Genomic DNA, 22,828 nt, shown 5'->3' on the forward strand with positions numbered 1-22,828 from the left:
TTGCCCATTACAACACAGAACACAATCTTGCCTCATACCCTGCCCATTAAAAGTTTAAGGACAACCCTTTGGCTTTTAAAATGGAGAGTAATGATTGATTTTTACTGTTTCTTTCCCATTAAGACAGTGCACTGTTTTTGTTAACATAAAAAAAGCTATTCACTAACCCTTCAGACCTAATTATACTTCAACACTCAGCTTCAGGGTTATCAAGGCATCTCTCTTGGTTTGAAAAGCAAATTTACCTAAATAATTACTTGACTGTTTTCTTTTCCAAACTACCGTTAAGAGGACAAATTGAAACTCAAAGATGGTTTCAACACCTGAAACGATCGAACACTGATAAATGTTGACATCACAACCAGGGTATTATTATTACCAAATTAGGGCTTTTGTCTGTTGTTCCTTCAGTTTTTGCAAAGAAAAAGGGGTAAGAACTAAACAGCTTTCTCTTTAATATGTTACAGTATGGCAAAGTGGCAAAGCAAACATCCTCACTTGCATTAAGAAAACATTTTGAAAAGCTAGGTGTCCCAAAACTTTGGGCAGGCAGTGTATTTCCCAAGCAGCATAAAGGCTACACATACTCTCTCCAAGTTCATACGCTCACACACTTCAAGGACCTTCTCAATCGTGAAATTCTTCAAATGCCATTCTCCTCTGAGCGTACTATTAATAAAGACTGGCTCGTTCCAGACTACAAGGCATTCTCTATTCACACAGGGCACCAGTGAACGCAGTAACCCAGCAGAAAGTACCTAAAAAGCCTGGCTGCTTGGACACACCTGTTTCTGACTCACTCTTCATATTTACATAGGAATGTTGTGTTTATCTTTCCTTTTTCGATTCCTTCATTAAACAGATCTCTCCCACATTAAACACGTTCACATGACATTCTAAACCCTCATGTGATCCAGACATTAGCAACCTATGGCATGTACACATTCTGAGACACATGGAGGTGTGAGAAAACACTCATTTATAGGGTTTATAAACTGCCTAAGTTGTTATACAATGTTTTGCGCCTTTCTTATTGGAACAAAAAAGCACAGACATCTCTGTGTGTGTGTGTAAAACATGAAAGTCGATCCAGCACATAATTTAATGGACTGGTATGGTCTATATTAAGCCTAATCACAATCTGATTCGTGGGTAAAGTCTTAAGGAAACCCAGAGTAAAGTGTTAAACATGTTTGTATGATAATAAAACACAGTGCTACATTAAACATGTAGGAAAGTTTGGACAAAAAAAAATAAAAAAATTGTACTAAGAAACTTTCTCTTCTTAAAGAAGGTTCTTATTCACTTTACTGCTGAAGGTGCATCCAGGAATGCTGCCACGGCTGACTGAACGAACAAACAAATAAACCAACGGAGATGTGAATCGGTCAATGAACAAATAAACAAATGAAGAGACGGACAGACGAACTAGCGCTCGAATAAATGGACAGAAGAACTGACGAAAAGACAGATGATAGACTGATGAGCTAGCTTGACAGCTCAGTTACACCTGTTAGGTTAGCTTTCCTTAGCTGTTAGCTCTTTTTTCCTCAGTAGGTTTTTCTGACTAACACAAAGAAACCATAAGTGGCCGCAGTTTTGTAAAAGCTGTGTGGGCGAGTCAACCCACATCAGCCTTTTGATTGGTGTGGGTACTGCTTACATAAATCTGACCCAAGATTATGAGTGCCCAGTTTAAACTGAAAGAGGAAAATTTGGGAAATCAATCAGCCACTTAGAAGACACAGTTACCCACAGGTCACTTTCTATATTTATAGAGTGTACACAGCAGAGCAGGGTTAACCATATTCTACTCCAGTGGTCATCAACTTTACTCCTGGAGATTTACCTTTCTGCAGAATTCAGCTGACATATCTGATCAAACTAGCTACACGGATTGATGATTTGAGTAAGATATATTCAGTCAGGGTTGCTAGGAATTGCTGTCCACTGGGCTACGCTGGGCATATCAGACCAGGGGTGGGGCGCCAGATTCCTGAACAGTTTGGTGTTTTTTTGCTCAAACACACCTGACTCGACTCAGCAGCTAATTGCCAGGTTTGATGTGTCAGAGCAGGGGAAATAAATCAAAAACTCTACAGGACTCCAGCCTTCAGTTCACCACCTCTGCATTAGAGCAACTTGAAACACAAAAGTAGCGTATTCAAGACACAATAGCACAAGTCATTTATGGCTGTTCACCAGAACAAAGTCTGGATTTAGAGTGTGGTATTAGATTCACACTAAAAATGAAGTGATTTTACTGTAGCATTTAAACTAACTGGCAGCTCTGAAGATAAAATGGATTGGTTTTACGATCTTTAATGTAGCTGAAGTGTGTACTGTTTGGCTGTATTACCTATAACAATGCAAAAAGCTTATCAGGAACCTGCAGATTCTGTCTTAAAGCTCTCAGATTGGGGGTGACTGGATCGGTACATTCCCATAAGAAACATGCAAAACATAATGTATAAAAAAATGTATAGTATATAAGTTTATAATCAAAAGTTTTAAACCATCAGTTTAAGCTGGTGCAAAAACAGGCTAACAAATACAACTGCACGCAAAATTCTGAACCCCCCAGTCAGAATAAGTTATGCTAATTTTCCAGTGGGAACATAACTATGGAATTTCTCTGTATATGTCAGTGCACAATTTACATTTATTTGCTGAGTTTAATATAATGAAAAAAACTACAATATAAAATGTACCATAACTTTTGCACAGGCTACATTTTAGGCTTTATTTTATCCAATATGTTAAATTCAGCAAATAAACAGCTCTTGTGTATTGAAATTGTGTGTTCTCAGTTGTTGATTTTTTTGAGAAAAAAAACAGCACCAAAAAAATAATCTGACCAGGTGCTTCCAAACTTTTGCATACAACTATATGGGGATGATGGTGTAAGCATTGTTTTTCTCATGCTGACTCTGATTCCACAATAACAGAGCCACTGCTGGCATTCCAGACTCAGGTGAAAGTACAATTTCACATGCTTTCCCACATCCTTATCATCGGCAGAGGGATTTGTGTGCTTTACCAAAGTTTGGAGGCAAAACAGCATGCTCTGGAATTTGTGTGGACGCGTGTGTGTGTTTGTGTGTGTGTGTGTGTGTGTTTTGGGGGTGTGTTATAGGCTTGAGATCGTGTGAAATGACCTGAAACTTGTAGACTAGCCTTGTTTTTGTTATGGATGGGTAGTTCTTGCTATGAAAAACTATACTTTAACAGCCTCTTGTCAAAATGACAAAAAGGCTAAAGCTTACTGTGTCAAGTTAGCCTACAGGCTGCTGTGATTGTAACCTATTATTGTTTCCAGGCTATTCGACTGGGCTGCTTTTAAGGGGTCATATCCTACACGTCATGTGTTTTATTATTTTTATTTTTTTTAACTTGAGGTCCACCCAGGATAACTGAGTACTAAATTATTTTGTTTTTATATAACCATTTTCCATCCTCAGCTTACCCTTACAATTAAACAGGTTGTTTCAAATCACTCTGGTATAACACAATAACAAACACCTTAAACCAATGGTTTAAAGTCATAAACACCTTAAACCATTAATAAGCAGTTATAAACACTTTCAACATGTTAATAAAAAGAGCAACAGTAAGCTGTTATATCTGCTGGATGTGAATATCTGATGAAGCTTGCTGATTGAGGGAAAAGGCAAAATAATATAAGTAAATGTATAAATACAATATCTGAGGTTTAACAGTAGAGATAAATGTTAGCTTGTGGCAAGGAACAGGTCTCTTTGTTGCTGCTTATTACTGATTAAGAGCTTATGAGCTAACTAATAACCATCAATAAACCTTTTTAAGGGTAGTCTTACTATAAAGTGGAACTAGTTGTTTTATTACAATGCTTTTAAGACTGATATGTTAATGTCTGTTTTTATTGACTGACAGCACTGATGTTTTCTGATCTTCAAATCGTCTAATGTAAAAGCTTATCTGGATGCCATGGTACATCAGCTCAAGGCTAGTGCGTTACCTCTTCTAGTCTGCGTCTCTGCTCCTTCTGCTCCTCGATGCGTTTCTGTCTGTCATGCAGTAACTGACGTTTGTGCTCCTCAGGGTCCCGTCGCTGTGCGGCCAGCTGTGCCTGCTGCCTCTTCAGAGCCTCCGAACGCTCCTTATTCTCCTGCTGCAGCCTCAGGAAGTCCCGCCTCAGAGTGGACTCACCTGGGACGTTCAAGATAGAACTAAAGACAACGAGAGAGACAGAGAGACTCAGAACAGAATTACTTTGAACTACATTAGTTTGCAATAAACAAACAATGCACTGGTTACATTGGTGTTTCAATCATGTGACACAGTTAAAGACTGACATTATTTTGATCAAAACAACTGACTTTTGTTGGATTATATGAACACTTTGATTCATCAAAACAGCCATATAAGCACTCATCTAAAACTGTGAATGGTTAGGATGGTCAAAGGACACAGCAAATACACTGTGATTGGTTAAAGGGTTTATATGCATGTTGCAGTCTTCTGTGACACCGGTATTGCAAAGTCCAAATATCATGATGATGGTTATATAGGTGTCCAGCCCTAATCTACACAGAGAAATGTGATGTATACATTATAGATATTGTAGGGGCAGAGCTGGGTTCAGTAACAGAGGTACAAAAATCTCTGTGGTAGGGTTATGTAGAGTCATGTACAGTTATGCAGAGATACATGAAGAACATGAAAATCAGCCAAAATGCTTGGAAGGAATGAATATCTGTACTACTATCTGTTTAAGAAACTGTGTTTTGCCCTTTCTGTCTGTGTATATTCGTGTTTTTATTAGTGCACATCTACGCTTGTTTACATCCCTGTAGAAGTGTAGTATTACCTGGACTCTCTCTCGTCCCCTCTGTTCTCATCTTCTTCATCACTGCCACTATACTCATACTCTGTTTCCTCTGAGAGAGAGAAAGAATATGAGTCAGTATAGATCAATGTTACACAAAGAAACCGATCATCTGACTCAAACGGCTGAAAAACCCCAACGTGCTGTACAGTGAATACTTTAACTTCTTAAACTGCAGGCTTATCATTCAGTAACTACTATATTCTTTTACAAAGTTTCATTTATTTTTTACTCACACTTTCATTTTGCTATCTTAATGAGAAATAACCACAATACATAAATATACATTGCGAAAGATTTTGTATAGTAAACTAGAAAAAAAGCCTTTTGCTTTCTTTGTTTTTCAACTTCTATTCAGACTTAAAATTAGGAAATGCATACAAACATTATTGATAGTTACTGATATCGAATTATAAGTAAAAATATAACTTCTGTATAACCTATATATTGCCAAAAAATTTGACCCAAACACAAACGGAATTGACATTAAGGTCTTGTATATGTACACTAAAAGTTGAACAACCTATTGTTGGGCACTCCTTGACAAGCTGGTAAGAACTGAACTTTTTTTTTCCAGACAGTAGAGGCCACTCCTTACAGTTACACAATAAAAGTAAAAGGGTTAGCAAAAGGGATGCATCTAATTTTCACCCAGTGAAGATGGCAAAAAGAGACACTTTTGGCCAGAAAAAAAGCCAAAAAATGTGTCCTCTATGTCCTTCTGCATTCAAAAAGAGCCTGCAGCACACTGAAGAAGAAGCACTAAGAAGGTTCTTCTGTAACTCTCATGCAAGGTTTTACTGAAAGCACTTACGTTTCAATAATAAAAGTGTTTTAATACTTTGTAGTTTTTCAAAGCTAACAAAAATACTAATGAAATCATTTATGTGCATCACTAATGCTTTCCTATAAGCACACTGAAAATTATAAGTAATTATATATTGCAAATATACATGTCTGTATAGGTGTGTGTGTGTGTGTGTGTGTGTGTGTGTGTGTGTGTGTGTGTGTGTGTGTGTGTCTTCAAGCAGTATCTCATTCAGTGAGAAGCTTAAGTTGTGCTGGAGGCTCTAATTACACTACTGCACATCTGATATGAGCCACGTTGATAAAGCAAGCTCTGAATAGTATCTGATTGGCTGCAGGACAGGGGAACCTCTCCCTGATCTCAAGAGGTAAACAAACTGGAATTAAACTGAAACTAGCAGAGAGTCAGGCAGGGTAATGCAGTGACATATGCAATTAACTTAAAGGAACAGTTTGGTGAAAAGAGAGAGAGAAAAAAAGGTGAATACATGTTTGGTATCTGAAGTTCCCTTTTTTAGTTTTGCACTGGAGCCATGAGGCTAATGGAGCTAAGAAGTCATCCTTATTTATATATACTTATACCCACCAATCAATCATTAGCTTAATGCTTAAAGCTTAACTGCTTTCCAAAATCAATCCACACTCTTCTGAGACTGTTTAGAGTAAAAATATATGTTTTGACTAACTGACTATATTTTAGGTAAGTGAGGGAGAACTGTGTAACCTTATTTATTTATTTATTTATTTTTAACCAATCTTAAGTTTATCCACTAAGTTAAAAAAAAAAGAGCGACTAAACAGGAAAGAGTTTCTAAGCTTTCTTATACATTCCTCAATTTGATAGAGACAGTGAATATCACATGGCCAAACACAGCAGGCCCCTCACCCTTCTCTCCTCGTTTCTTGCGTGTGCGGTCGATGTGGTCCTTGAGCTGGATGCGGACCTGTCGCTCTGTGGGTTGGTCCCGGATGAACGAGTGCTTCAGCAGCTGCTCTGTGGACGGACGACTTGGGTAGGTCTTCACCAGGCAGCCCTCAATGAAGTCTATGAACTTTTTAGACCTGAGAGAAAGAGAGGAAGTCTTTCAAAAATATTTTACAATTAAGCCAATGTGCCCGCAAACCAACGTAATCTAATATACTGACATGTAGTTTAACCAAAGAAGATTCTCCAAAGTACTGCAATACAGCTGTGCTGTTGACTTCTGAAATCATATCATTATTCTGTAGTTGGCTTCATGACCATATTAGGAACTCCCGATCTAAACTGGTTTCCTCTATGGGGAAAAAACATCAGTTTTCAAAAACAGCCACTACCATGCCCCACCCTAAACAAAAAGGTTTTAAACTAGATACACAAGGACATTTTCCTCCAAATGTCACTGGATCCTCTGAATTACATGGTCGTTAATGAGTTCAAGTACTAATATCAATATATACAGGGTAACACTGTGCATTCAACTGACATCATTAGATAACCTCAGTAAAATACCAGGACAAACAACCTTTATTAAATACTGTAGTTAAGCTGCTTTGGCAACAGTACCCTATAGTTTGAGTAGCTGGAGTTGTTATACAATAGTGCTGAGCTACACCATCGTAACATAATTTCAATGTGGAGTGTATTGTAGCACGAATGTAGCATTTGTCATATTTTGAGTCTTTAAATGACCTTGTAATTCAGATGATCCAGTGAGATTCGGGGGAAAAATGTAAACAGGACAAAACTTAATGGCTTCGGAATATTTTTGTTTACTACAGGGCACATCTTTCAAAAATGCCATTCAGTTTACCCATAAAGAAAAAGACTCAGAGTTCCCAAGATACCGACTATACAATGATCCACAACTTCAAAGGTCTATACTCTACACTTCAGTGTATTTTTGGGGAAAAATCCTGCACTTTTTGTTGATAGCAGTGTGTTAAACTGAGCAGTTTTTAATTATTGGCAAACTCCTACTTTAAAACACCTGATTCAGTTTATCAAGCATTTAGGAGCATCAAATAGGGGAATCAGATGGTATTCATACAACATTACTACTAGTAATGAAAACATTCTTTTTTTTTAAGTTAGTGTTGCAAACTTGTGTCCTGTACTGAATGTTCTCACGTTTGACAAGTGAAAGGACAGAACAGGAAGTCCCAACAGACGAATTAATTCATTACAATGTGGGCCCAACAAGATGACAAAGTTTATTCAGAAAGTTGGACACCAGTGTAAAAGACTTCATGAGGCCGAGCTGCATCGAAGAGCAGCTGTATGCAAATTCAAATCATGATCGTCATGTAAAATCCAGTTAAATAAACATTCCATCTCCATTTCTGAAAAAGATAAACAGTCATTCCAGGACCAGGCTGGAATCAACAGGAGCCTAGTTCTCCGTCCAAAACGACTCTGAATGGCCAGTGGTAGACTTTCACTTTTCCCTAAAATACTGATCTTATCGAACACCAAACAAGACCAATGTTTAAAACTAAATACAGTGTGACAGACATTGCCAAGAAAGGACAGAACGGGAAAAGGAAGACATAGAGAGAGAGAGAACATTGGCAGGGAGCTTGTCTTATGTAAGCCAACACCAAAATAACAGAAGCAGCACTGGGCTGATGTGAGTGGAAAGATAATCTATAAACAGAGAAGAGAAGAGAAGAGAAGAGAAGAGAAGAGAAGAGAAGAGAAAGACACAAGAAGAAAAGAACACATGAGAAGAGAAAAAGACGCAAGAAGAGAATAGAAGAGAAAAAGGCACAAGAAGAGAATAGGAAAGAAGAGAAGAAAGAGAAAAAGACAAGTAGAGAAGAAAAGAAAAACTGAGACAAGAGGACAGAAGAGAGAGAAAAAAGAAGAAAAGAGGAAAGAGAAAAAGAGACGTATATATGGCCAAATGCATATAAAGAGACGGAAGCCTCAGAGGCTAAAACAGGCTGTTCCTAAAATAAAAGGTGAGAATAGGCAGTCCTCACCATTTCTTGGACTTGAGCTTGGGAGGAGGGTTCCGAGGTATGAGAAACAGAGCTCTCATAGGGTGCATGTCACACAGTGCTGTGTGTGAGAGAGAGAGAGAGAGAGAGAGAGAGAGAGAGAGAGAGAGAGAGAGAGAGAGAGAGAGAGATATTTAGGCTCATAACATCACTAGAATACACTCCCATGTTAAATGAACAGCTTTTCTTTACATTTACACCAGAGCTACGAGGCTAATGTAGCTAACATATAATGGAAGATAACACACAACCTCTTAGCAATGTGTAAACTGCATACCTTAGTCATTACACACTTGCCTCGAAAATGTAGAGATGCGCAGCAATCTTAAATAGACTTACTTTATGTGGTTTCTGACACTGTATGACAGGCTGTTGTCTACTAAAATTCAGCCTTCACAATGGTTGCTAATGTTAGCTTTGCAACAATTTTAACCATTTGCTTGTATTACTAGTTAGCTACAGTAGCCTCATAGCTTTTGTGCAAAAGTAAAGAACATGTCTTGAATATACATGAGACAGGGATAAAATCAGTTTTAATACTAATATTCTCTCATTGTAAGGCGTCACTCAAACTTCTGACAAAGTTTCTTTGTTTTTCAAGTTATGATGACCAAAAAAAAAAACTAGATAGGATTACAAAGAAAATACTGTGTTTTTAATGTATAAATGACTGTCTGGAAGTGGGCGAGAAACTTCAACCACCCAGAACACAAAATGTAATAAAACTAATAAACAAACAACAATTCGGAGCAATTCTAAACACCACACTTAAAACTGAAGCCAAATAAAACCTCTTAAAACTAGCTTAAACTAATCTGAAATTGAAAATATATAATATATAAAAATATAAACTAAACAAAAATAAAAACGAAAAATGTCCAAACTGTAATAACCCTGGTTTGTACCCACATCTGCAGACTAACACTCTCTTATGATGTGCATATGTAGAGTGCAATGTAAAGCGTCTGGGGGGGGGTAGGTGAAAATAAAAGAGCACAGCAAGCTTAATAATCTAGTCTGAAAGGGCCAGTAAAGAACACTGCCCTAAATCAGCGCTCCGAGAGGGTTACCGAGGACGGCCACATAACGAACGCTGCGAGCATCAGAGAGGGTGAGACGGGGAGAGAAAGTGACTAATGGTGGAGTTGCATAAGCGCCGACAGTGGCACACTGACCAGCACACCCGCCTCCGCACACTCTCCTACCGCAGATCCAAAACACAGCTCTATTTCAACACCCTACGGTTACTCTACATGCAGCGCATACACTGAAAGTTGGCCAACTATAAAGGCTGCACGATCTAGACAAAATACTAGTACAATGATTACAGTTCTACATACTGTGATAGGAATACGCCTTGTAATATATTAACACGGTTAAAAACAGAGCTGCATTATTTAGACCAGAAGAGTTAAATCAGATTACAAGCAAGACTAGGTATCAAAACTCTATACTTTTATGGTACTGAGATAATTGCTTCAACACTACAGAGAATCAAAAGTACATGCTTTAAATATGTTATTACTGAAATTCTACATAGTGCTTCTTTGTTTACTGTTGTAGTCCATATACAGTTATATGCAAAAGAACAAATCAACAAATGTTTTATTGATTTTCTAAGTGAAAATAAGTTAAAACACCCTCTACAGCCCATGTGTCAAACATAAACAGATCAGGACCGCAACACAATCCTTTCTGGCCCACAAAAGTGTTTTAAATTTTCTATTAGCCTGTTTCACAATGCACTGCACTACGGTACCCAGCATGCACTGCAACGTAATGTGCGCTCTGACTCTTCTACCCCATCAACAGTCTATGGGACAGTTGTTACACCTCAGTTCTACACAACTCTACACAGTCCCACACCATTCATGTCACCAAACACACTAACTGCATTTCAGCTGCAGTTCAACCAAACAAACACTTAACATCAGCTCAGCTGCTCAGAAATTGACCTCACATTTTAATGAACTTGCAGCAAGCAAATAGGTAGTTTTGAAACACTGAGCCCCAGGGGACATTTAAATTTTGAATTTTTCAAGTATTCATATAATATTTCAAGGTCTACTACAAGTGCCTATATTTTACCGCTGGAGTTTTTGTGTACTTTGAATAAACAGTGGCCAGTTGGGTTTATAGCACAACAATAATTAAAAATCAAATCCAAACATTTTTTTCTGCAATTTTTAGTGCACAATTTCTATTTATTTGCTGAGTTTGACACGACTGGGGAAAAAACAAACACTCACAAAACACAAAAACAAACACTCACAAAACACAAAAATATAAAAGAAATATTACTAAGCAGAGGGCTTATGCTTTCTGCAATAACTATGTTACAAACAATACATCATGCAGTCCTATCACCTACTACTTTACAACTAGAAATCACATTGAAAGAAAAATGCAAGGTCAAGTGTTTTAAAGAGACTTCTAAACTGACACGACTTCAGCCCAGAGCAGCACTCCAGTCTACTGGCAAAAACAAATTCAATGCTGCATAGCAATTGTCTGGGCCTGAAGGTCCTAATACCGGACAAAAACAACTGTTTTAAGAGAGATTTTGCTTGGACACCATGTACTCAACAAACATATTCGTATTGTCTCTGCTGCAGCACACCTGGCTAAGCTCATAAATGACTTGTTAATGAATAGCTGAGTTGAATCAGGTGGGCTTGAGCGGGGAAAGCACAGAAATGTGCACTGCACTGGGACTGAAAAACGCTGTTCTAAGGTAAATCTGGGTTCTATTAAGTCAGTATACCAGAGCTCCTCTCCCTGCACTGCCATTAAAACATGACAGCACTACAAAATAACACTGGAACTAGAAATTAGATCCCTGGCTTGAAGCTCCATTTACAAAGCTGCACTAAAGCCTAATGGTGGGCATAGAGAACTATATTAACTGATGGCCTACTGTTCCAAATTATGCAACGTTGAAGTATGCGAGTGTATGTGTGTGTATCTTACGGGGTGCTCCTTCTGCCATCTCTATAGCTGTGATTCCCAGAGACCAGATGTCACTCTGTGGAGGGAGAGAAAAAACACGTCAGCTCATTAAAACCTACAGGAATAACATGCACTGACAATTATACATTAACACATGTGCACAAATACCAAAGCAAAAATGAAAATCAGGGCCGTCCTGATCTGATCCAGTGGATCGCAGCCATATTTTAATTAGAGATGGTGACATCCGATATTTTTCATGCACGTATAGACTTTGATGCATAAACATTTATAAAACTTCAGCATTCTGGACAATAAAACAGCATTTAGCCCAGCATCAACTCAGTGTTCTGCTTTTCAGGAGTACAATAAATAAATCATGAAATATCAGTTTGAAATATCAGTTGACATCTGCCACGAGACGATTACTTTTTTGAGCAATTATCTGGTGATACAGGTATGATTCTGATATTAATGGACTGGCTGTAAATCCTATCTACCTCAGATATGTATTAGATGCACCACAAACCAATATTAACCACAATAATATATGGTAATTTAAAGAAAAATGCAAACACACAAAACACATCAGGGCAGAATGTCACAGTATGTGCATACCACAAATGTAACTTTACTGTAGTATGAACTGGTAGCCTGTTATCTAACTTTTGTGCCTGCATTGCCTTTGAAAACAGACCAATATCAGACAATACTCAACATTAAAAAAATTGTCCCCAGGGCAAAAACTGGATTGTTGTTCAGTCTCTGTGTGTGTTGTTCACACAGACACTACTTACCCTGTAGTCATAGGTGGAGTCTGGGTTTTCATCACAGGCGATGACCTCAGGAGCCATCCAGTACGGAGTTCCAATGAAGGTGTTCCTCCTCCCCACAGTCCGGTCCAACTGAGCACTCACTCCAAAATCAACTAGAGAGAGAGAGAGAGAGAGAGAGAGAGAGAGAGAGAGAGAGAGAGAGAGAGAAAAAAGAAAGAAAGAAAGAGAGAAGGAAAGAAAACATATTTTAGACAGAAAGAGGCAGAGAAAGAAAGCAAGAAGGCATAAATGCAAGAAAGAAAGAAAGAAAGAAAGAGAAAATGAGAGAAAAAGAAAATAAGAGAAAAGGATGGAGAAAAAGAATGCAAAAAACGGCAAAAAGGAGAGAAAGAAATAAAGATGCAAAGAGGAAGAGTAACACAGAGAGAGAGTGTGAGGGAGAAAGAGAAGACAAAAAGAGAGATAGAAGTATATTTTAGAGAGAGAGGGCAAAGCAGAGAGAGAGAGAGAGAGAGAGAGAGAGAGGGAGAGAGAGAGAGAGAGAGAGAGAGAGAGAGAGAGAGAGAGAGAGAGAATGTAACAAAAAAAAAGTCAAAGACAGAGCAACAGTGAGAGATCAAGAAAGAGTGAAAGTATATATCAGGGTTGAGTGTCAGTGTGTCTATATCAGACCGGGGAACGCCTGCAGGAGGCTGCTGTACTTTGCTCTAATTGTTAGATTAAATGTTGAATCAGTTGAACCAGAGCACACGCTAATAACAAGGTCACGCCAATCAAACTGATGCTACGGGCTGAGAAACAGTGCACGCACACACACACACTCCGCTGATCTGTAACAGATTAACAAGACACGGAAAACCAGACACACACACACACACACACACCTTACCGAGTTTGACCTCAGCGTTCTCAGTCAGAAGAACATTCTGGCCTTTGATGTCTCTGTGGATGACCTTATGAGCGTGGAGATGGGACAGGCCCTGAGAGAGAGAGAGAGAGAGAGAGCGCAAGAGAGAGAGTGTAGTGTAGTGAGTCAGATACTAGTTAAAATCAGATTCAGTTTAGCATGTGCTCAAAACTTTGTTTCTTTTATGGCTGCACAACATATGATTTGCAAATTATCATGATGATACTGGTCTTAGCAATACCGATATCACAAAATGCTGGAATATGCCAACGAGCTCTCTAACCATTCACAATGTCTTTCTCTGCATGCTGTAAGCCTCCAGTCTCCGTCTCAGATGTTCTTTTTGGTGTTTTGATGGATCAAAACTTCAAACTTCTGATCAAAATAATGCAGGCCAGTATTATTTTAACCATTACTGTAACCATTAGGAATGGACCGATATAGAAATGGTGTTCTAAATGCCAATATTCAGTGTTTTATATACATATCTGCTGATACTGCTACCTAACACTGATGAAAAGCAGATACTGGAACTAGAATTACCAGAAATTTCACATTTATTTCTTTAAGCTTACAAAATATGGTAAAATGAATAAAATATTTGTCAAATCTTATTCGTCCGATGTCGAATACAAAAATGATTTTGATATTATTGTGCATGTATCTATGTCTATGTCTATTGTGCATGTGTAGTAAATATGACATCACTAATATGAGCAGAGCAGTGCGAGTGCAGGTAGTGTTAGGATTTCTTGCAGAAGCTCAAAAAAAACCCACTACTAATTACATGTACAAATATATTATTATTTTATTACTAATTTATTAAAATTATCATTAATATTAATACTGGAATGCTGCTGCTCTTTAGAAGCAGTGTGCACTGTAACAGGCATCAGAAACAGTAAACAGCAATTAAACAGTTATTAACACAATCTACGTATTTATGGCTACCTTTAAAATCAGAATGAAGCAAATCATATTTTTGTGCCCTGGAACATAATTTGGGTCAGAAAGGGTTAAACGTTTGGGTGCTATGTGACATCACTGGCTAATCACTGGCTAATTATTGTACTGTAGCACTTGAATATAGTCTGTAAATACTACAACCTTACTGTACCAGATTACACAGACTGTAAAACTCCAACACACAAACTACAAAAAGGTAAACAGACAAAATCGTTAGCTTGATGCTAATATTACATAAAAAATGGGCACTGATGGGCTAACAGAAATTAGCATTAAGCTAACCATAGAAATGTAATGAAAATAGGAAAATTATAAAGTGAACTAAAATCAGCTTCTGGATTGAACATGGCTTTATTTATGGTGGGCATGACATGAAAGGCTGGCACTTTCATGATGTTATGACTTTATTTTACAGACATTAAATGTTAAGAGTCTGTAACATATTAAAATGCATATCAGAATCACAACAAGATCAAAAGAATCGCAATAGAGTATTCGGCTCATATCGTGCTGCCCTATGTATCAATATAAAAACATTTCTGTGTTTGTCTCACCCGCAGGATCTCTCTGCAGATATATGCGATCCAGTCTTCCTTCAGCGAGTTTCCTTTGGTGTTTTTCACCAGGTCTGTTACTGAGCCGGCACCGCAGAACTCCATCACCAGCTACAAACACAAACACGGAATCTTTCACATGCACTGACACCTTCATATTCCAGATAATGAAACAACAGTACATACACAAACATGACCCAAAGACAAACTGCAGCATGATTCACACTGATTAATAAAACTGACTTTGATTCTGTTTGTCAACATGATTATTTTGAGTTATTTTGTCCTGAGATTAATTATGCACCGTCAGTCAAGCTCAGAGTTTAAACTGAAAGCTAAATTAGTCATGAAGTGCCCGGAGCCCGGTGCCTAACTGATGTTATTTTGCCCAAGACTGAGCATTAAGCCAGGCAGAGTTCTGCAGAGACCACACCCGATTCAGCTAATCAAAGCAGGACTAGCGTAACCTGCTTTAACCTGTGTCCAGATCACTGGCCCAAAACATTGGGTTCTACTTTTTACTATAAATAAAAACCTTTGGCCACTGTTTTCAGATATCTTCCATAAACCACACTCCTTATCACTTCAATGTGACTGGGCAGCTAAAGAGCTGTAGGCTGAATGGTTGTTATATATATATATAAATGCGTTCATGGTTGTGACATCACAGTCATGTTGAATTCTAAACAGTCAGGCAGAACTCACCTCAGGTTGTGTTTATAAGTACAGTAGCTAACATTAGGCAGTAACATCGACAAAAACTCTAAAAAAACAGCGTTTTGCAGTTGAAGCATTTTAAGAGCACTGGGGCTTCATTCCTTGATAAATTTATGTTTAAAAAAGTTTGTTTAAGAAACGTTTCCACTGTTTGCTGCCTTGAGCAGAAACATGCAGGATTTCAGTAAAGCAACATCAAGAGTACTGGAGTAGGTAACCTTATGCTGTATAAAGCAGCATGCAAGTATCTTGATTACATTATCAGTGATAATGTAAATTCTCCCTAAAAACAGAACCTTATACAGTATTCTGTAGAGCAGCATTGTATCCCTACTACAGTTGGCTGCAATAATATATTAGTTTTCCCTAGTAGTAACATCAGCTCTCTGGTTTCCTTCTGCATTCACAAGCCAACGAAACAAAAGAACATTTCAAACAGTCCACACCAATAAATCCACCCCAAGTAGCTCCTCCCACCAAGTTCCTAATCTTTACACGAAAATTTCACTCTAAAGACCACTGAGGCACTGCTGTAGGATACGAGTAAGTATCTTAAATGTAGTGATGGTTACATTTTTCATTTTGGCCCAAGAGTCCCTGTTTTTGCAGCTTGGTTTGCAAATATGGACTGTATGGACTGAGAAGTGAATGCTTCGTTTTGTGTACATGGTGCATCAAACCTTAAAAAAAATAAATAAAATCAAGCTTTCCTGCTGTATAAAGCATACAGACCCAGAGCTGGTCGTCATGGCCTGGTGGGCTCTTCTTAACAAAGGCTCCGTAGTATGTGGCGATGTTGCGGTGGTGGCTGTACTTCTTCAGCATGTTGATCTCAGCCTTTATCTCCTCCTCCTCTTCCTCTGTGACGTCCATCACCTTTATAGCAGCCAGCTGCCCTGTCTTCACATGGCGCCCCTGAGAGGGAGAGATAGCGAGAGAGAAAGAGATGAAAGAGGAGAAGAGACCGTTTAGGAGCAGCAGCTGGAAGATGTGGGGTCTATTAATAGCTGGAGAAAGGTCCATATCTGAGATATCTGAGCATGCAAACAGTGACCTCTCAGTGACACTTTTACTCTACACTCTTACAGTTCAATACACTTTACACTACAGCAGTAACCTCAAACTGACCCCCTCATCTTTTTATACTACAGCACAATGACCACTAACTGACACTCTTTACACACGGAGCACTGACCTCTAACTCGCCCTATCACTCTACACTTGCACCATCCAGTACACCTCATAATACAGCACTGACCCCATACATGCCAATATTATTATTCAACCTCTTAAACTGAAAGCTTATTCAGGTATTAATCGTGAAGTAAGAGCCTGACCAAATGCTTACATGGCTAACGGTAAACACACAAGCTAGTAAGTACCAGTTACAATGATGTCATTCTCATGATACTAAGTGATGGCAGTTTGGTTTAACTCACCGTTAGCAATCAATTGCATTTTAACATTTTTAACCAAACTATTCTTTGAAGACTTACTAATCATCCTTTATTAATCAACCTTAATTTAGACTTGGACCATTGTAGATGACCCCAATTTGCAATGCAGCAAAGCAAAAGGTCACAGAATATACAGGGTTTTAAAACAAGAAAATGGTTATAACTATGTGCACAATGGAATTCAATCAACTAAAACTAAAATGATCAATTAAAGTTATTAAGCAACAACTAAAAACATAAAAAAAGGAAAAACAATAAAATTAAATAAAATAAAAAAATTATACCAAGAACTGACAGAAATACTAAACAACTAAAACTAATAAAAATATCAAACAAAACTTGTGATTCTAATGTGTGACACTGTAGGTATGAGAGTCAAAAATTGAAGTGTGGTACACGGGCATTTAAACCTCGGAAGAAGCCATTTCTATAGGTGTTAAATAACTATATCCATTAGCAAACCCATTAGTTTCAACTGTCAGCAGCAGTGCAGCGATTCAAAGAAGGTATTTTAGTTTAGTTTTCAGTATGATCAGAAAAAAAACATCTCTCCTCACACTTCACACTCTTTCTCCATCCCCCACCTTGCTCTCACCAAAACTCTCCTCATCTCTCCATCCTATACTTCCAGTTCACCTCCTCATCCCTTCCTCTCTGTTGTGAAGGGGTGTGAAGTGGCCGGTCTACACAACAACAGTAATCTGAACTAATCCACAGTTTAGCGGCACTCTGCTAGCACAGATCACAGTAATTTACTCAATATACTGAACATATTTCTCAGTGCCCCTCCTTCTTTCAATCTAAGGGTGAAGCAAAAATGTTCTCTCATTATATTTATATTTACACATTACATAACACACATCACAAAATTTGATTTACCTGAGGTTTGCAAACAAGTTGGTATGGACACAACAAGCCAGCAAAACAGTCATACAGCAAAATTCAAAGGCTACAAAGATGTTTTTAACTTGAGATTTGATTCAACATAAACCTTTGTCTCTCCCTGAAGTCCACATGACCCTTTTCCAACCTCTTTTATCCCTTAGTATTGATCAGGCTGTTTATGTTACCGTGCCTTTAAGACTGATATTTGCAAATGGACTTTTATCTGGATTGGCTACCCAGTATTCTGACTCATTCTCTTTCAGTTCAGGCTAAAACAGTCCTAATTATGTTAGCGTGAATGGGCGGGGCTCAACAGTCGTAGGCTGAAAAGGTGCATACAGGTAAATGTGTCCATCCCAAAAATGAGGAATTCAAAATAGACTTATTTTTCAGCATAATTTACATAAATGAAATGCATGGACAAGGTAGTAATTAGCAACTTTAACAGTGTATACATACTGTTGGCATTCCAATATATGAAATAGAATAAAGAAGGAACTGCAGGAAAAAAAACTCAATAAATAAAATCAGACAATGATACAATGGATTGACATCCAATAAGCTCCCTGTTACTGTGCAGTTTATGCATTGGCTCTCTATAATCTGTCTTTGTGAAGCACTTAAATGAACACTAATCTAGCACTTACTGATGGTGTTGCACTTATGCTATGTCTTTATTTTTTGTATCTTTCCTTCTAGGTATAAGCACTGACTTGTTTCTGGAAGTGTCTTAGCTCATGGATAGTTTGGACTCTTACCTATTTGTGCTGGCTAGGATACATTCTCTGAGTGGACACAACATACTTTTGTAAGTTGCTCTGGATAAACATTTAAATGTAAATGTTTTTGCGATCTCTAAAAGTACTACAAAAGACAGACTGTATGTTGTGGCATAATTTATCACAATAATAACATTAGCATTAAACTGACAACCTGCCTCCAGCCCTCCTTCCTTCCCTCATCCCTCTCAGTCTCTAACTGACTCATTAATTCATATGTTAAAAAACAGCAATAAAGCAAAAAGCTTGCTACATTTTAGCAAACACAGTAAACCACCATGTTTCAGCATGAACAACCACCCAATTGCTTGGGGCAAGTTAAAAGCTTAAGTGGGAGAGCAACGTCGTAAATCACTTGTCTGGTCTAATAAGCCGACTTTTTCATATTTTCGGGGATAATTTTGTGATGTTCCTGATATTACCTTTAATCTTTTTCATATGGAAACATCATCTCACCATGGAACAACGGTCCAATCTAGGTGTGTTTCGAGTTAAATTTAGCCAGTTACATTATTTATTCACTAATCGTCCAAATTACCACAGAAGGGTTTGTGTGAAGTTCAGATAACTTCTGCTTTATATGAGTCTGTTTTTTGTACTGAAGAGTGAAGAGTGAAGACATATGATAAGGATAAGAATAAGAATAAATGGATTGTCCCTGTGCATGTGTGCTTTGTGATATTTGGAGGAAAAAATATGTTTGGGACCATATAAACTCTTTTTGGGACAGTAAACAGTAAACTTTAATATCACTTGCCCAGCTGGACAAGTTGGGGGGAAAAGTTCAAACATAACTCTGGCCCCTCTCTTTTTCCCCTCCACCTGTCTATCTCTTCACCTTTCCTTCTCTCTCCCAGTCCTTCCCTCTCTCCCCTCCTCACCTTGTACACCTGTCCATAGGTACCGTTGCCCACAACCTCCACCAGCTCAAAGATTCCCGCTGGGTCCTGGAACAGAGACAGAGAGAGAAGCATTAGTACACACTGCGAAATCACACATACATAGTATAACCGCACACACATTTACACATACTCCCCCTTCGCAGAGCAAAAACTGAATGTGAATGCACAGTACAGTACAGCTTCTTCCTAACCCAAAACCCAGGAGCTAAAAATACACTCCAAATTCAAGCTGTAATTGACAGCTCTGGCTCAGGAAAACCACATCAAAATCTGTTAAAGCAGTGATTCGGCAGGAAAAAAGTACAAGTCTTCTTCTTGCCCTTACCTCAAATGTGGCTCACTAGCCAAGATACGTTTGGCGTCCAAAGTTCTTCTTTACTTTTGCTCTGGCTAATATATGACATTATACATCACCAGTTAGCACTGTGTAAACTACATGACTAAATCATCATACACCCTGCTGAGCTGTTCAGTAATCTCAAATAGGCACAGTATGACATACTGCTGTCTACAAAAGTGGACAGAGGTATGTTGCATAGCTAAAAACATTCATTTTTCTCTCTCTCTGTCCATTTTCATAGATAACAGTAGACAGTAGCTTGCATGATGCTAAATGGTGGGGTTAAAGCTTCCATTACTAGACAAGTAGCTCCAGTGCAGAACTAAACAAACAAACTTCAGACACTAAACATGTCTTGGCTCACTGACTACATTCAAGTTGAGGGAAAAATTGTGTACCACGTTTGGTTACACAGAGTTGAGCTGTGGGTGACACTACACATTTACCCCGATTGTCAATCAGGCCAAACCTGTGCTGGTTGCTTCTGATAGTTTCAAACTAACTGGAGTATAAACATCTTTTTTTTTCCAACGAGACTACAGAAGTAGAAGATTCCCCATAAGAGTCCATGAAGAGTGAGGAAAAAAGAAAATAAAGCAAATAAAAGAAGAAAAATGGCAAACAGACATTCACGTGTTAAACGGAGCTTCTTCTTCAATTGACTTTAAGGCAGGAGCGCAATCAAGTGCCTGTACAACATAAACTCTAAAAACTACGGCGGTGATCATGCCTCACATTTACAACCCTCACCCAAACGTGTTTTACCAGCTTTTTCTTTACTGTGAAAAATCCTGTAAAATCAAGCAAATCTATCACCCTGTTTGTTTTCTGTCTAGCAATAATAGGAGAGTATGTGTGTCCGAGCAAGTTTGGCTCAGAATAGCAACAACTTACAAACAGAAATCCACAGAAATTAGCCAAAAATTGGTGGGGTACAAAAAAAAATAAATAAATAATAATAAAAAAAAATCAGTTCTCCTTCTTTTTATAGCTGACTTCATGTAGAAGCTGTTTACACCTTGTTTTAAAATGTTTTATGTCCGCATTGCATCTGCGTTTCTTTGGCGGATTCTATTTAAACGTTTTACTAAAATGCGTCCCCAGTCTGATCATGATTTTGCATGTGATTATACAAGCTTGGCTTGGACACTTTCATTGACTGAGAGTGCAAGAAATCAATAGGTTTTGTGATAAATCAAGCCTTGCATATCCTCCATCTTGTGTTTCCTTGTTTATCCTCTCATCTGCTAGTCGGCAGATGCATTTCCGCTTACATAAGTGTATGTGGATACAGAAAACACATTCCATTTACTATTGTATTGAATGCGGTCAAGATCCGTCTCTGACCACCTCCCAGTGTGGTTTGGGTGATCCGACTGCAGAAAACGCAAGCTGATGTAAGGTGTAAACAGCCTCGAAATGCATCCAAGGCTCTGCAGTATTTTACTGTATCCGATAACAGTCCTAATGCTCCGAAGTAGAGCAGCTCTTACAGTACCAGCCTGCTGTGGAAACCTACTGTGTGTCGGTGTGTCAGGACACACGCTACGCTCGTTCTGCTCAGGGTTCACGTGTGTGCGCTACGTCATGGCTGTGAAACGCTGCCAAGTACTGCAAAAGCGAAAGGCAGCGAAGTGGGTTAAAAACAGCCACACGCACTTGTTCAATATGGCCTCGGCAGGGCTCTGTGGGAGGACAGGTCTGCCGCTCTTCACAGCTCACATACGCGTCTAGATCTCTCATCTTGCTCTCTTTCATATTCCCTTTTCCCCTCTCCTTCTAAAGGAGATCACAGTATCTTCCCTCTGACAGTAAACAACATGAAGAGACTGGTTAGAGGATGTATGGTTACATGCAAATTCAGGGGGGGAAACAAACCAACACACAAGCAAAAACAAAATGAACTGATGCAAGAACTCGACACTGCCAGGACGTTATGAACGTCGTGGTCAAAAAGGTGTCATCTGCAACACTGAAGACGACCTAGACATGATTATGATTCACTGAAGTGGGAAAACAACAAATTACACTGTAAAAAAGAATCAGAAATAAAGGAACGTAAGCACGTCTATAAAACCTTCAGAGGTGAGAAAAGGGAGAAGTGATAAAAGGAAACGAGAGACCAGAGAAGAAATGAACGTGGAAGAAAATAATAGCAGAGAAAAACTGAAAAAAAGATAAAGGGAGAAGGAGAGGGAAAGACAGAGAGAGATAAAGAGAGAGATTAGTTGAAAATGATGACAGGGTTGCCCACCTCCTACTCTGTGAGTGGGCAGAGGAGGAGAGAGAGAGGGAGAAAGAGAAAGGCTGGAGGTGTGGAGAACTAGATGAGTGTGGGGAAACGTGACATCAGAAGGCTCGAGACCTTCAATGATGGCTGAAGAGATGGAGAGGAGGGAAGAGAGGGGAAAAAAAAGTCGAGCTCTGTCATTCATGCTGGTCTGCTAAAGCGGCACACGGTAGAGAAAATCACACATTGTGATTCCGATGTAATTTGTTGTAAATTGCAACATATTAACAACGCAATATATGAACACGTTAGTAATCTCACATATCGGCAGAAAGTCTGATGTGCTTCTTCCCTCAAAATGGCCAAAAAACATCCATTTTGACAGAATAGAGCCGTTTGACATGCAAACTAACCAACTGGAAACCACTGTTTAAATAAGACTATAACCAAAACAAACCTGCGCATCAAACGGATGTGAGTCAGCAAATAAACAAGAATATATCTCACTTAAAAGCTACTAAATGCATCAAATAAACTGCTTTAATTACTTTAAAAGACACATTGCCATGAACTTCACAATCATTTTATTTCAATCCAACAACTATAGATTCAGCGCACAGAGCAGGTCACTGTTGCAAAAGTTTTGTTTCCCATCGGACTCATAAAACATGCTGCACGTTAGGGGTGATTAATTCTTAGATGCATCGCGA

At 38.5% G+C, this 22,828-nt stretch overlaps 1 protein-coding gene across 4 annotated transcripts in view; it reads right to left on the reverse strand.

Moving 5' to 3' along the window:
• Window positions 1-22,828, reverse strand: part of mink1 (misshapen-like kinase 1) — a 66,994-nt gene that overhangs the window by 28,076 nt on the left and 16,090 nt on the right. For all 4 annotated transcript variants that reach the window (XM_036564395.1, XM_036564394.1, XM_036564393.1 and 1 more), the window contains exons 2-11: window positions 19,528-19,593; window positions 16,258-16,440; window positions 14,809-14,919; window positions 13,271-13,361; window positions 12,403-12,533; window positions 11,627-11,681; window positions 8,639-8,717; window positions 6,561-6,736; window positions 4,850-4,919; window positions 3,998-4,208 (exon numbers count right to left, since the gene is read on the reverse strand). In XM_036564395.1, the coding sequence (XP_036420288.1) occupies window positions 3,998-4,208; window positions 4,850-4,919; window positions 6,561-6,736; window positions 8,639-8,717; window positions 11,627-11,681; window positions 12,403-12,533; window positions 13,271-13,361; window positions 14,809-14,919; window positions 16,258-16,440; window positions 19,528-19,593 (1,173 nt within the window). The remainder of the gene's footprint in view (window positions 1-3,997; window positions 4,209-4,849; window positions 4,920-6,560; window positions 6,737-8,638; window positions 8,718-11,626; window positions 11,682-12,402; window positions 12,534-13,270; window positions 13,362-14,808; window positions 14,920-16,257; window positions 16,441-19,527; window positions 19,594-22,828) is intronic.

The sequence above is a fragment of the Colossoma macropomum genome, unplaced genomic scaffold, assembly GCF_904425465.1.
Source record: "Colossoma macropomum unplaced genomic scaffold, Colossoma_macropomum, whole genome shotgun sequence".
Lineage (NCBI taxonomy): Eukaryota > Metazoa > Chordata > Actinopteri > Characiformes > Serrasalmidae > Colossoma > Colossoma macropomum.